The sequence below is a fragment of the Genypterus blacodes genome, unplaced genomic scaffold (genome assembly GCF_046128005.1).
Source record: "Genypterus blacodes isolate CSIRO-AG114 ecotype Tasmania unplaced genomic scaffold, CSIRO-AGI_Gbla_v1 ptg000008l_1, whole genome shotgun sequence".
Lineage (NCBI taxonomy): Eukaryota > Metazoa > Chordata > Actinopteri > Ophidiiformes > Ophidiidae > Genypterus > Genypterus blacodes.
The window spans coordinates 3221094-3237539 of NW_027466822.1; the positions used below are offsets into that span (position 1 = coordinate 3221094).

A 16446-nucleotide genomic window follows, 5' to 3' on the forward strand; every position below is an offset into this window, starting at 1 on the left:
TAGAGCAACATCATCCGCATAAAGCGATAGTCGGTGTTCGACACACTTACGGATAACAACTTTAAAGAGAGTGGAAGACTGTAATGAGATGGCCAATCGTTCGATGGTCAGGCAAAGAGGAGTGGGAATAAGGCAGGCAGGCAGGCAGGCAGGCAGGCAGTGGGTAGAGCTTCCGCTTGGGAACCGGAGGGTGGCCGGTTCGAGCTCCTGCCGAGGCGCCCCTGAGCAAGGCACCTAACCCTCAATCGCTCCCCCCTCTGCGAAGGGTGGTAATGTAATGTAAGTCGCTTTGGATAAAAGCGTCTGCCAAATGATGGTAATGTAATGTAATGGATAAGGGTCAACCCTGGCGGGGCCCCCGTGGTAATATGAAGTATTCTGAACAAATATTGTTTGTGTGGACACTGGCCTGTAGTGATGAGTATAATAATCTAATCCAGCTGCTGAATTTGTGTCCGAAGCCAAATTGCTTCAGTACTGCAAATAAGTATTCCCATTCTACCCTGTTGAAGGCTTTTTCAGCGTCCAGGGAGATTACAATCTCTGGTGAAATTACAGAGTGAGAGGAATGGATAATATTTAGAAGGGTGCGAGTATTACAAAATTGTTGTCAACCTTTTATGAAACCATTTTGCTTGCTCCGTTCCATCTTAGTCTTCTAGTGGGGTTACCATTTTAATTGATAAGAGAACTCAATTTTCACACACTGTTATTGCTTATGAAAATGGTACATTTTACTATAGTGGGAGGCACACTGATGCAAACCAAGGTGTTATTGGTAAATGTCTATGCACCCAATTTTAATGGCGTTGAGTTCCCCAATATATTGTATGAGCAGAAGCAGCCAAAGGTCCAGATAAACCAGTGCCGGAGGAGTGAGACGATTGAAGTGGCATGTAGAGGCTTTGCTGGCCACTCAACTCATTATATAATACATATTTCAAAACTACAACAGTTAGTGTCCTCATTTCCGAAAACAATTGCTGAGTGGTAAACATGCCAACCATAGTAGGATTAATTTGGCATTAGCAGCAGGAACAGTGTCGGTAGTTAATATGCTGGGTCAAAATATTTTGGAATTAATGTCTATGTAATTGTTGGTCGCTAGTGTGTGCATTGAGGTTGCATCATGTGTAAATTTTATATTATATGTTATCTCTAATTGGGTTGATCCCTTTGAGTCTAGACTTTCCATCATTTAGCAAAAAGAGGTGTGAACAAACACCTTCACTGGAGCCAATGTCATTAACTCTAAGTGGATGTTTGTTTTGCTCATTGCTCATAGCAAGTCCAGTCTCATGGGCACACGTGTGTGTGTGTGTGTGTGTGTGTGTGTGTGTGTGTGTGTGTGCGCGTGTGCTTGTTAGTTATCAAAAAATGTGTCTGCTGAATGAAACATAACACGTAGTTTAACTCATGGGTTTGTTGTATGAGTTCTGATTACTTTTTAGAATGTAAAGATTAAATCATAACTATTTTGTGTTCATTTCAAAATTTATTACAAAATGTCAAAAAGTTTTTATTTATTTATTATATATGACCTCTTGCGGCCCACCTGCAATACCTTCACGGCTCACTTTGTGTAACCAGGTTAAAATTGTAAATATGTTTGGTTGAAATTTCACCAAATCTTTGATCTATGTCTGGTTATTGTTCATGATTTGGATGTTTTGTTTTGATTTGAACATATTTTATTTTGTGTGTCGATACCTGTACTGTCATTTTATGTAGTCTCATGTTAATGATGTCACAGCTGCGCGGCTTTCAGTTCGGAAGAAAGGAGCTGTTGAGTCGTGTCTGGCAGACTATAAATTGTATTTTATTTCATTTCATTTGTACAGGTATGTGTTTTATTTGTTCATTGTTTCATGGTTGATGCTGGTCATTTTCTGCATTCATTAGTTCGTGTACGGTCGAGTTTATTGCACTTTTGTACCTTTATTTCGTTGTTATATGACTTAAATGCATGTAATGAATGCTACGTCACTCGCAGTTCGCGCCACGCGCCATGAAGAGAGGAGCTGTCGAGTCGTGTCTGGGAGACTATATGTTGTATTTTATTTCATTTCATTTGTACAGATTATCGTTGATATTAAAGGGAACAACCAGCAGTTGCCTGTGGTCCGATTCATTCACCCGACAACAGAACACAACACAGAGGAGGCCACAGTGACAGATGTGCTGCTGGCCTGGTAGAAGACTACAGCGGGCCAGACACACCCGTTACATTTGGTAAACACTGTTCTAAAACACACATCTAATTGTTGGATGGATCAAATGAGGAGGATCAAGGTGATGAAGTGTGGATCAGTGGAAGGATGCACACTGGCTAGGCCCTCTTTGAGATGTGTATTTTGTGCATAAATGCTAGATGTGCATAAAGGGTAGAAGTAGGACCAAGGTTGTTTGGGACCACGTAATAAATGATGAGTCATAGCGGCTGTTTTAAATTAAACAGTTCCAGAGTTTTCAGTTTAGAGCTTTGTTCCAAGGACTCGGTGGCAAACATGTCCTGTTAGCTCAGAGAAGGGATTGGCATATGGCTATCCTCCTATGTGTCAGACAGATTAGATGCAGAAAGACTCCAATGTTTTCAACAACTTTCCCCAATGGCTACCTAGTCAGTAAAAGTATCCCAATAATTAGTTACTTAATGAACAAGTAGTCAACTCAAATCAATAATTTGATGCGTTTTCCACACAACTCAGACTAATCCTGTCCAGTGATGACCGAAACAAAAAGTCTATTGAAATTAGTAGAATAACTAGAGCAATTGCTAAATGTTCAGCAAATAATTAGAGCTAAATGTAAGTTTACAATAGGAAGGAATGGGGGTTCTTGTCTATTCATGTAGGTTAAGCCTAAGATCCCTTTTGTCAGGAGGGAATTCATAAAAATTGTGCACTTCTGGAAAAGTTTTCGATTTTTGGCAGGGTGTTAGGTATAGGCCTAAGGTTTTTAAAAATCTGTGGATGCAAGTTGGGGCGGCCCCCTAGCGGCCGGTATACATAAAAATCCAAAATGGCCCCCGTTGAAAAGAGAAAAGGTTATATCTCAGCTTCCTTTAGTCTTAAATTGTTGTATAATGTATTTTTTCTGCTTTGTTTGATAAAAGGAATCCAATTCTGATATAGTTTTACTATTTTAAGTCCACTTCTATGTTAAATGTATTATCATAGTCCTATTTAGCTCAAATAAACTGTCAATATCTCTGAAAAAGTCACACTTAAATATTAGTCAGGGCACTAGAGCCATATTTTTTACCTCCAAGGTATGCTTTTCTTTTTTGATTGGACCGGTCACTAGCACTATTGTGTCAGAAAGCAGACGTGGTGACCAAAAGGACCATTGTTGAGGATTTAGATCACAATTTCAGAACTAAGCCACAGTGAAGTTATATTTGGCTTTTCAACATGTGAAGGATCAATATCAAATTTTAGTGAAATAACACAATGAACAATACATACTTAAACATTATATATTTATCTAAAGGTTTCTGTTGTGGCTGAGGCCCTCCCCTTTGCCCTGTCTTCCTTGAACCCTCTTCCTTCCTCTAGACCCTCGCCTCACTCTTCATCATTATTCGTACACACTTGCACAATGTAGTACAGCGAAGTCCAGCTCGGTGGCACTTACAGTTGCCCTTACAGGCAACCACACAGCCACAGTTGAGGATGAGTGAACATCCCTTGCTGACATCTTCCAGGTCTGTCCAATACTGCACCCAGACCTTGATTCTGTCATTCCATTCTCTGGAGTTTTGGACAGGGATTGCTTCCAGACAAAAGCTGCAGTGTGCTGGGCACGCTTCCCATGCTGGAATAAAGCATGCTTGGTCGGGGGGATTGAACCCAGGGACTTAAGGCCATGGGTAAAAAGAATTTTCCGGGCTTCATTGACTGACTTGACACTGCAGTTCTTACTATACATGAGTACAGTTCAGCATTCGAGGACTCGCACTGATTCCAGTGTGAGGCTGGTTGGATCTAGGGTGATCGCAATGAGGGCCTTCTTGACTTCTGGGTAAGCTGCCCGTGCATTCCATGCAGTTTTCTTGCCAATTCCATACATTGCTGATACCACATCACATCCTTCACATCCTGTGAACGCATGGAAGAGGGGCAGTGCTTGGCATTCCCAGCATTCCTGAGATGAGGTGGATTGGGATATCTTTGTATGCCTTCCCTGATCCAAAACCAATCCATAGCTCTGAGAGCCCCAACTCCTGGAACAGAGTGATGGCCAGCACAACCACATCACTGTCTACTGTCAGTAGGTAAGCCTTGGTGTGACCCTGTTCAGCAGCATGCCGTAAATGTAACATCATCCGGGTGTCTGCTTCCTCCTGCTGACATGGTGACAAAGCTTCTAGGTCAGCAGTTTTGTTGCTCAGGACCAAGTTAGCCTTTGTTGTCAGGAGGAGGTACTTTGAGCCAGCTGTGGCCTTCTGAAGTTCGTCACTGATGTACTGAAACAGCGCATCTTTATTCTGACTGTCTTTGAGGAAATTCTGCCATTGAGCTCCCTTTGGCAGAGGTATTTTAGCACTCTGCTGTCCCACCACGCTTGACACGAGTCTGGGATTTGAGACTTGCCTCTATATACTTGTCCCAGACTACGTCCACTCTTGTCATGCTGTCAGTTATCAGGCTGTGTAAGTATGGCATTGAGTCCTTCTGAGTGTACTCTCCAAACACTCTGGCACACTGGGATTTGATGATGTGTATGACTGCTGCCATATCAAGCACAACCACAGAAGCTTCTTTGGCTGATGGAGAGGGGCCAGAACCTGGCATTCCTGGTAAACACCCAAGAATATCTGACTTGGTTCCTGACCGCAGCTTGCCTTGATCGGGTAAAGATGGCGGCTCAAGCTGATTTTCATGCTTGAAGAAGTCATCAATGTCCAGATCAGGACAGGCTTGTAAGGACATGAGGAGCTTGGTGACAAGAGCAGTATTTGCCTTGGCAGACCTCAACTTGCTGGAACCCTTCTTCAGATCCACGGGTGGCTTGTTCGTGAATGTGTACAAATTGGCCCTTGGAATGACATCAGATAGGGGCTTGGTGGCTTTTTCTATTCTGTCCCTTACAAACTCTTTGAACATGGATTTGCCGATATTGGGAGCTTCCCTGAGGCAATTGGAGATCTCATGGTCAATGACCTCACCAGTGTCTAGGGTAAAGAGCTCTGTACCCGTTTCTTTGAAGGGATTGATTATTTTATCTTCCTTTGCAATATTGCATAGTTCTTTCAGATGGTGCAGGAACTTCTTCTGTTCAGCAGCTGAGGACTCTGGATGTTCCAGACTTTCCTTCATGCTTGAGGCAAAAAAACAGGCAACCTCAAACTCGTCCATGGCCCGTATTACTTCTGGTTTCGAGAGCTACTAGGACTATGATAATACATTTAACATAAAAATGGACTTAAAATAAGTAGACTATATCAGAATTGCACTCCTTGTATCAAACAAAGCAGAACAATTACATTATACAACAATTTAAGACTAAAGGAAGCTGAGATATAACCTTTTCTCTTTTCAGCGGGGGCCATTTTGGATTTGTATGTATACCGGCCACTAGGGGGCCGCCCCAACATGCATCCACGGGTTTTTAAAAACCTTAGGCCCATGCCTAACACCCTGCCAAAAATCAAATCATCACTTTTCCAGAAGTGCACAATCCCTATGATTTTTCACAAATTCCCTCCTGACTATTGGGTAAATGTCTCCCACCACACTGAGACCATTCTTATGTCAACACACATGATTAGTATCATGCACACAGATTTCACAGGAAAACGGTTCAGGTTCAAATGTTGTATCCTTTAGTGGTCTGCTGTCTTGCTTCCTTAGTAATTTTGATATGGCGTCATAAGAGAGATTTAAGTTAGTTGTTTCCTCTACACCTACTATAGGTGTAGAGGAGGACCTATCTGTCTATCTTTTGATGGATAAAACTTAATAATAATATACAAATACTTTGCTTTGTATGATGCACTCACAGATTGTCCCTAAATGGCTGCAGATTAGATCATCTTCCTGTGATGACGATGAGCAATAACTGTTGCTTATGCAAATCTGAATTTATCTGGGGCAGCTGGTCAATAGTTCTGCATAGTGCTGCAAATTTAAGAAAGTATAACAATCAATTGGCATGATAATAATAACAATAATCATGGACAAGTAGTGTTAAGTGTGTTCCACATATACTGTATGTTAACATCTCAGTGTTTCTCTTGTTGAAAAATGGTCTGTGGAGGTGAACAATTAGGGACCCCCCACCAAAAAGTACATCAAGTATATATACAAGTATATAGTTAAAAAGTAAATACACAGAACAAAACTATAAAGGCGACACTTCAAAGGTAGTGAATATAAATCAGTCAACTGAAATAGATTAATTAAGCACTTATCTATTGATTTCATGTGACCGGGGATACAGGTATGCATTTGTTAGTCACAAGAAATCCCAACAAAGAAGTGACCCTGAAATGTATGTAACATCTCCTTTTCATTGAATTGATCAAAGTGTTGATTGTAGCCGACTGAAATAGACAACTCCTGTTCAATAACTGTTCCAAGTTGTTGGATATTGGTGGAAACTGGAACACGCTGTCGTATGTGCTGGTCAAGAGCATCCCCACCCTGCTCAAAGGGTGTCTGGTGAGTAGCAGGCCAGAAAAGTGCCTCAGCAGCTAGGGGCCTCAGGATCTTATCTCCTTATCTCTGTACATTCAAATTGCAATGGATAAATAAACTAAAAATGCATTTCAGTTTGCTGTGGGTAGGATATACCAACTCGTACCATAACCCCACAACAACAACGCAGCATCAGCAAACTGCTCATCCACCCAGGATTTTCAGGTACTGAATTCCCAAACGGTACCGGAGTTGAAACAAGAAATGGTGACACATTCCCAAACGATTGCGGCCTAAATGATATATCGGCGCTGAGACAAGAAATGGTGGGACATTTCCAAACGATACCGACGATGATGAACACAGCGATTGGAGGTAGAGTGCCAGTCCAAGCTGAACAACAAGTAATAAAAAGTCAACAGGTTACCTTCGAAACCCGTCTGACTACCGCTGAAGTTGCTACACAATCCGCGTTGACCAAGTTAGAGATCAAATACGAAGAACTAGCAGCCTATATGCGTTGCAATAACATAAGAATCATCGGCATACCAGAAGAAATCGCCATTAACACCACCACCACAACTGCCTTGTTGAAAGAAACTTTCCAGCTCGACCAAGAGCCTCTGCTGGAGTGGGCACACAGCACGTTCCAGCTGAGGCCGAGAGCCGTGGATCATCCCCGGCCCGTCATGGTCCAGTTCTTCTCTATCAATGCCGCTTATATCCTCCAGCGGGCTCCAGTCTTTATTTTTGTTGTCGTTTCCTTGTGAACCATTAAAATTTAGTTTTTTCCTCATTGTTTTTGCCAGTGTGGATTTTGGCCTGAATATAGTTTAATGTTGAGGATTTTTTTTGCGCAACCAGCATTAGAGGAATTTCATTTGTGCACTAAAGACAACTTTGTTTTACTTGCCGATTACTTGGATGTTCCTGTTGTTATTTTGAGAGACAGTGCAGCCTCTCAATCTGCCATTTTGAAGGGGGTGTTACTGCTTTCTGAGACTCATTACATTACGATCATTTGGCAGACGCTTTTATCCAAAGCGACTTACATTACATTACCACCCTTCGCAGAGGGGGGAGCAATTGAGAGTTCGGTGCCTTGCTCAGGGGCACCTCGGCAGGGGCTCGAACCGGCGACCCTCCGGTTACCAAGCGGAAGCACTACCCACTGAGCCACTGCCTCCCTCTGACTCCCTCTACTGAATCAGCAGCGATGATTTGTGGGTTTGGTATGGGCTTTGTGGGTGGGCTTTGTGGGTGTGCCATTGCTTACCATTTACCTGGAATCTGACTTGGTTAAGGGGCTCGTGGTTGTCGGGGTCAATAAATAATTTCCTGTGTGGGGTGTGTCCTTCATCCTGGGCAACGATCGGGCCGGTGGTAGAGTGTTGCTCAATTCTTAAGTGACAGCTATGCCTCGGCCCGAGACTTTGTATGTGTTGAGGAAGAAGCAACACCACCGCCGACCCAACAAGATAACAAGAAGCATTTCAGGTTTGGGTGTCGCATGGACGATGACGGCAGCGATACCATTGGGAGAACAGGGAGCCCAGTTGTGGAGTTTCTCCAAAAGACTTTTCTTGTACCTACGGGAAGTACCACGCTGAGAGCCAGAAGAAACCAAACAGGAGCTGGTCCAGGAGTACCAGGAGCTGGAGAAGCGCATGTCTCGGCTGGAAGAGGAGAACAACCGGCTGAAGCGCACCGTGAAGCGTGCCATGAAGCTCAGGGGTCGTGCCATGGAGAGCTTTTGGTCCGTCTCAGTGTGCAGGAGAGAGAACTGGAGAGACTGAAATGTTTTTCTATTTAGACTGTAAGTGCCCTGTTTAAGTTTTTCCAAGCCTGGCGGACACGTTGTCGCGTCTTTCCGTTTCACAATTTTAGGGTGGGGGTGTGACATGAGGTCATGCTGAATGTGTGTGTGTGTGTGTGTGTGTGTGTGTGGGGGCTGTCTCCGCTGTTTCCTTGTGAACTATTAAAACAGTATTATGCTTTGTTTACAACTGTGTTGGCGTCCTTTGTATATGCTGCAATCCTTTTGAGCTTGTCAGAAGACAGGGACCGTAACACTGACCATACACCGAAAGTTGCCTGGGCTCGGCCTGCTTTCAATGCCACCAGGAGTCAGCTACGAAGCATGGAAGAAGTCTGTTATGGTCTTTTCAACCCCGGCCTGTGTCCAAATCAGCTTCAAGGGAGTTGAAAAGGGTTTTGTCTCCGCTGAAGATGCCCAAGCCTATGTCAACACCATGGCCAAGGGGTAAGGTTTGTACAAAATAATACACTGCATCACAAGGTGATACAGTGATACAGGTCTTACTCTGTTTTTCTGATAAAAAACCTATACTTGTATAGGTTATGCTCCTACTATGAACAAGGTCACGTCTCATTTCATTTTATTTACCTATTATGGGATCTCAAAAGACTAATTCAATGATTCTCTAAAGTAGGGGTTTGGGAACCTCCGGCCCGCGAGCCGATCCGGCCCGCCCGGCCGTGAGACAGACCGGCAGATCGCAGCGTGAATTTTGAGTTTAGTATAGCCCCTGAGGGCTGATGGCAACATCAAAATGGCCCAAAAATTGGTAAAATAAACGTGATCAAAAGAAATGTTCTGCTGAGATTTCTTTACCTGTTTCAATCTCTTCCTCTAATCCTACCTAAACATTTCTCTGACTCTTTAGACAAAAGATCAGTGCCTTCATCTGGGGTGCGAAGTCCCCAAGGATCCGCAAACCACTACAAAGATGTAAGTTCAGTTGGCGTCTCGCCCTACCAGACCTCCAATCCTATAACTGGGCAATTCATATCGATAGATAGATAGATAGATAGATAGATAGATAGATAGATAGATAGATAGATAGATACTTTATTAATCTCCAGGAGAAATTCACGTTTTCCAGCAGCTTAAACAAGGTTGAAACATAAGAGGCATGCAAGGTGAAATAAAAAATAAAAAATTAAATAAAAAAATTAAATAAAAGAATATAAACATAAAACATGAAATATTGCACTGTGTAAGTATGTATGAGTCCAAGTTCTGTTATTGTTTTATGGCCCCCCCTCGAGAGGTGTTGAAGAGCCGCATGGCGTGGGGGAGGACAGCAGTCTGTCACTGAAGCTACTCCTCTGCCTGGAGATGGCGCTGTGCAGTGGATGGTGTGGATTGTCTATGATGGATAGGAGCCTGTTCAATGCCCGTCACTCTGCCACAGATGTCAGGCTGTCCAGCTCTGTGCCAACAACAGAGCCTGACGTCACACGCAACCTCCGCGTCGGCGCGCGGAGGAATGTAAACAATCACAACAATGGTGTAGCTGAACTCCCTGGGCAGGTAATAGGGACGTAGACTCACTGCCAGGAGTTCAATGTCCCTACAGCATGTGGAGATCTTAATGTTCACATGCCCAGGATTACACCATCGTTTATTCACATACAGTGCGAGTCCCCCTCCTTTGCGCTTGCCACAGGCTCTTGTGTCTCTGTCCGCTCTGACTGTGCTGAAGTCCGGGAGCTCCATGTTAGCATCTGGGATGCTAGCTGTTAGCCACGTCTCAGTAAAGCACAATAAACTGCACTACCTGAAGGTCTTGTCGTTCTTGGTCAGCGCAGCCAGTTCGTCTATTTTTTTCGGCAGTGAGTTCACATTTCCCATGATCAACGAAGGTACCGGAGGCTTGAATCTCCACTTCTTCGCTAGCTGCATAGCTTTTAGCATAGCGCCGGCTCTGCAGCCTCGGTACGGCTTCCTCACGTCGTCTGGTAAACACGGAGCCACGCCGGTGTGGGACTTTGCTCTCAGAGCGTGTAGAAAGTTGCTCGAATAAGTGAGTCTCGGGGTAGGTGTCGGTAATCCATATCCATAGGATAGAATAATGCGTTTCTAGAGAGACCGCGAAACTTGCCTAAAGGATAAGAAAAGGAGGAAAAGTGCGAGAGATACACGGAGCTTCTAGAAAAGGCTGCCACTCGCGTCTGCGCCGGAAGTCGGGTAATTCAAACATTTATCATGCCGATAAATACGCTATTGGGTTAACTCTCCTGAGCTAGCCTGGTGCAGGCTGGAAGCCCAATCCTGCTCCTATTCCTCCTCCTCCTCCGCTGCCCTTATATTTGCCCTTATATACTCCTCTCTCCCAAACAAGATCTCTCAGTTCACCAAGAACCCTATTGTTCTTAATGCTCTAATGAATTGGTACCAATTTAGGAAACACTTTAAATTCTCAAGCTCATCCCCCTGGCTCCAGTCCGCAACTACCACCTGTTCCTTCCCTCATACTTGGACTCTTCCTTCTCAGCAAGGCACCACAAAGGCATAGGCAAAGGCAATGTTTCCTTGACCTGTACTTGGACGTCAGTTTTACCAGCTTCTCCAATCTGTCAACTCAATATAGACCAATTATTTAAGTACTTCCAAATCAGACACTTTGCCTCCAGCATTTCCAAAACTTCCCTTCCCCACCTCCTCAACTCATGTGGGATGACCTGCTCATGTTCAAGACACCACTAAGAGGGACCATCTCTGAGATCTATTGCCGCATTCTGCAGCTCGAGGACCAAAACAGGGGCCGCTGGGGGGCTGAGCTCAAGCTTTATCTAGACTTAGACTGATGGGACGAAGTCATACGCAATCTACAAAGTGTCTCGTCCTGTGGTCGCCCTGCTCTCATCCAGTTTAAGGCCGTACACAGGGTCCATTTTTCTAAATCCAGATTGGCCCAAATGTACACAGAAGTGGAGGACAAATGTAATAGATGTTTGAATCCTCACTGTAACCTAAGCCGCATGTTTTTCTCTGCCCCAGTCTGCACAACTACTGGTCTGGCTACTTCAATACATTGTCTACCATATTGGGAACACAGGTTCAACCCTCTCCTCATATTGCCATCTACGGTACCCCACCTGACTCATGCCAACTTAACACTGCACAAAAAGAAATTGTCATGTTCACCTCTCTGCTTGCTAGACGCTGCCTGCTCCTGCATTGGAAATCCCTCATCCCTCCCTCTATTTCACAATGGCTGAGGGTTATGATTTCTTTCTTTTTTTCTTAAACTCAAGAAAATCAAGTACACTATGAGGATCAAACTGATAAGTTCTATCAGAGATGGCAACCATTTCTTTCTTACTTCACAGTTCTACATGCTATGCCAGACCAATAACTGAAAACCTAACTTTGCTTCTCTTTGTTTTTTTTGTTTTTCTCTTCTCCTCTTTTCTTCACCACAGCCTATGATGTGATCTGTAGTTGTCTACATTGCTGTTTGACATCATCCTCAAAAAACTGTACCTAGGAGATCATCACAACAACATTACTGATGCCATCATTGACCCTGTGTCTTCACTACTGTGCCATGTTCGCACAACCTCCAGCGGCCGTGTCTTCCTGCTGTTTCAATTTCAATCTACTTGTACCTCATATTGCCTATTTTACTTCAGGGTCTTCGAAAAAAGTTAACCAACAACAATGATAATAATTCTCTCATTAAAACTGCTCATCCATACAGCACCATACCATATGCTGCCCTGTCATCTGTCCATTACAACTGAAACCACAATCCATTTGTGAAGAGGAGTGTTCTCCAATGTGCTGACGGCCATCCAAGGTGAGCCGTTGCCCAATCACATCGATTGTGACGCAGAACTGTCCGCGTGGCTGGCCTCAGATGATTCTTTGGTTGAAAGTGGTGGTCTGCGGGTGTCGGTGGTCTGCGGGTGTGAGGCCTTTTGGATGGACTTCCAAAATCTCTGATGCTGGATGCTGTTTATGGTGGAGAAATAAACACCCATTACTTTGGCAACAGCTCTGCACACATTCCTCCAGTCAGGATGACAAGATGCAAGCCTGGGTAGGATGTATAGATATGTATGCCCAGTTCCAATGCCCCTTTTTTTCAGCCTTCCAGTATGATCCAGAGGAGTGCAAGCATGGTGTTAGGTACTGGTTAAACTGCATGATTTCCCAACTCTGACTGGCAATTCTCTGGTCTCTGGTCTCCAATCTGGGTTTTTCCACTTGGTTTGCTACCGAGCAACCTTGCCACACCACTGGTACGTCTGAGGCAAGATGGCTATTTGACCCATAGCTGGGCAGAGGCTGGTGTGATGCCCCATGGACATGCATACCATTCCTCTAGGGTCCTGTACTGTACCAAGATCTTTTATAATTCAGCCTGGGGTTATATGATGCCCAGTAACCACGTGTTACTGTGCTGTGAGTCCTTACACCTCTGCTAGAGGTGGTAGCTGACAACAGATAATGTGTGCCCTCTGGCTATGCACGCCTACAGAAAGGGATAAACACACTTTATATATTTTTTTAAATCATGACAGTGACTCCTTCATGCATTCTGTACATTGTTTGATGTGACTCGAAGTTCACTTACTACGTACTATGTTCATTGTTAAGAGCATAAAGCACATGACCAATAGAGGTTCACTGTCAATAGTGTTTTTAGACAATGAGGGCAATAAATTGCAGAGTTATTGTTGATATTCAATGCTGTTGCCATGGCATGACAATGACTATGTCATTTTTTTATTTCATCCAATAGATAGATAGATAGATATAGGGCTAAATCTTTGCATACATGCTAGGAGATCTGGGGATTGTAGTATGAAAAAAGCTCAACAGACCTCAGCCTTGTTTGCTCAAGCTGGCTTGACAGAGTCGAAACCTGGCAATCATCATAGTAGTTGATATCACGATGCAGGTAATCATCACAGTGAGTTAATGTCGGCTTTCTTAATGCTGTGACATGCATGCTCCCATAAAAGGGACAAAGACAAGCCAATGGGAACAAGATGAAAAGGCCACGTGACGCCTATGAATTTCACAACAGAAGAGCTGTGTGTATATTGTCCTACTTGTTATGATTCTATGTTAAGTATACTCAAACATTCACATTCAAACATGACAAAAATGTCACCTTAAATTTGAAATCAGATTTGATTATACTTAATTCGCAAAATATATAATATTCAGTGCCATTACTGTATCTTGTTGATTGGATATCAATTATTATTCTCATCATAATTGCTTGTTGCAATCCCAACAGTGTGATACCACAGCAGAGCAAGTAAGAAGCCTAAATAAATACTGTCCCCTTCCCGGTGATAATCTGTAGCGTTAGTGAAGAAAATCATCTACAAAATCAAGGATCTAAATATCCTCAACCCGCCTTATACCGACAGACCCCCTGAAGATATGTCAACAGGATCCTGCAGAAACAGTGATGCTATTTTCCAAACAAGATGATTGGTCAAGAGGCACTGCATATATTACAGAAAACATGTGGTGGAGGAGAGGAGGGGTAAGCAGAGGGAGGAGAGTGAAACATAAAAAGAGCTGGATGAGAGCCTTCATGAGATAGCTGCCAGACAGTGGCTTCTTCTCTCCTCTCACTGAGGATGACGACTCTAGAAGGAACTGAACTCTGTCTTCCTCAACTGCTTAACACCTCCTGCAGGAAGCAACTACGTCCTCACTCTGAAGTCCTGCTTATTTCCATTTTTCTGTCCTTAATTTCTTTTCTCACTGCCATTCTCAACTTGCTTGTCATCATCTCCATCGCCCACTTCAAGTTAGACAGTAACTTAACTTATCACACTGGTAGACCTTTAGAATTACAGAGATGTAATGTGTAAGTGTAAAGTTGATGGAAATTATAAAATAGATACTAACAACCCTCTCTCTCTCTCTCTAGGCAGCTCCACACCCCCACCAACATCCTCCTTCTTTCCCTGGCTGTCTCAGACTTCCTTGTTGGCTTCCTCATGTACTTTCAGGTTCTCCTCATAGAGGGCTGCTGGTTTCTTGGTGACCTCATGTGTGCCGTGTATCACTATCTTGCCTGTGTCATCACCTCTTCCTCAGTTGGTAGCATGATGGTGATATCAATTGACCGATATGTTGCTATTTGTGATCCTCTGCGTTATACCACTAAAATTACTCAGAGAAGAGCTGCAATATGTTCTTTCCTTTGTTGGCTATTTCCAGTTCTCCATAACAGTCTGTTGTTGATGGATCACCTACAAATGCCAGGGAAGTATAATTCTTGTTCTGGAGAGTGTGTGGTTGCCATGAATTATATAGCAGGGATTGCTGACCTTATGTTGACCTTTATTGGTCCTGTTACTGTCATCATCATTCTTTACATGAAAATATTTGTGGTGGCTGTGTCTCAGGCTCGTGCCATGCGCACCCACATTGCAGCTGTTACAGTCAGCCTAACGGCAAGGAAATCCGAGATAAAAGCAGCTACGACTATTGGCGTTGTCATAGCAGTGTTTCTAATATGTATCTCTCCATATTTTTGTTTTGCTCTGGCCAACCAGAATGCATTAATCAATGCTTCAACTGAGGCCTTTGTGATCTGGCTTACATATTTTAACTCTTGTTTAAACCCTGTCATCTATGCTCTTTTCTACCCCTGGTTCAGAGTATCTACTAAACTCATTGTTACACTTCAGATATTGCAGCCTAAGTCATGTCAGGCCAAAATACTGTAGCCTCAGTCCTGTCAGGTAATAAGTAATAAAAACCTCCATATTTTAAGAGAAATGTATTTAATAATTGTTGAGTCAGTCTAGATACTTTAATGAGCCTTAAACTATGTAGTTTTGACATTTGACATTGTTAACGAGGCTGTGCAATGACTGAACCAAGGCTGTTAATTCTGAAGTGATAAAACTTATCTACCTTTGTTGAACCCACTTATTGGAAGTCGCTTTGGATGAAAGCGTCTGCTTAATGTAATGTAATAAAATACTTGGCCAAAGAATTAAACATTTAAATACCTGGGTAAAGTGAAAACAAGTTGGCATTGTGTGGTGATAGGCTTAGAAATTAAATAAATTATTGTCATAAGTAATATGCTTTTTTTGGTCTCGTATTTTCTTACTTCTATTCTAAATAAATTGAATCTGTAATATAGAGCCAAACTGATGGAGAGATGGAGCGGGGACTCCCTACTATATATATTGTATAAAATTGTGTTTTATATTAAACTGGGCCTAGTGCCTTGTATAAACAAAGATTTTCTCATCAATGTCTGTTGACCTTGGAGGGATTTGAGACAAGTTTGGTAGTATTCAACAGGTTTGTCTTTTAAGTGGCTGTGGTAATAGATGAAAGATAACATCTTCTGCCTCCACTCATCAATTCACTACAATATGTTAGATTCATGTTATTGTGTATTTAAAGCAGTGGTTTCCAACCTTTTTGCCTCTGAGAGCTACTACAGAGCTACTACAAAATAAAAGTGCCCGAGAGCTCCTCATGTTTTACATTATTAGTAACATTTATCCACATGGCTGATTCTCCACCCAAAACAGCTGAATAAGCGTCTTCTGTGCGAACATTTACAAAATTTTCGATATCCAACACTCACATCTTATATCAAAATGCACTTCAATTCAGCAACATGAGCTTCTTTTTTTCTGTATACATTTTCAGTGTCAAACTCACAAAAATGAATTCACATCATATTAATCTCAAAGAAAACAAATCAATGTTATTACTGATTTTACTAATACTATACCTTTCATATTTAACATTTGTCTGTCCACATATCACTGTCACAATTTCTCTTCACATTCCCTGTAATAAAGGGAATTCCCTGTAGTTCCCATAACATCTGTACTTTACATGCATTCAGTCTGTTCTGATGTTTATGAGATGACAGTGAGTGTGGAACTGTTTTCATGAGGAATTAAAATAGTTTTGCAATGTTCTTGCAGTGAAGCACGTTCTCTGGCGTACAGTTTTGAAATGTTTTCCTGTTTGGAAGAACATACACTG

General features: G+C 42.8%; 1 protein-coding gene across 1 annotated transcript; it reads left to right on the forward strand.

The window, feature by feature from the left end:
• Positions 1-14054: 14054 nt before the first annotated feature.
• LOC143005548 (trace amine-associated receptor 13c-like) lies at positions 14055-15155 on the forward strand. Its single transcript, XM_076157006.1, has 2 exons — positions 14055-14227; positions 14351-15155. Exons 1-2 carry the CDS (start codon positions 14055-14057, stop codon positions 15153-15155), a joined length of 978 nt encoding a protein of 325 aa, XP_076013121.1.
• Positions 15156-16446: the final 1291 nt, after the last annotated feature.

Coding starts and splice junctions, on each gene's coding strand:
- LOC143005548 (XM_076157006.1), top strand. CDS start 14,055: ATGACGACTCTAGAAGGAACTGAACTCTGTCTTCCTCAACTGCTTAAC. Junction 14,228..14,350: donor ATCTCCATCGCCCACTTCAA/GTTAGACAGTAA, acceptor CTCTCTCTCTAG/GCAGCTCCACACCCCCACCA.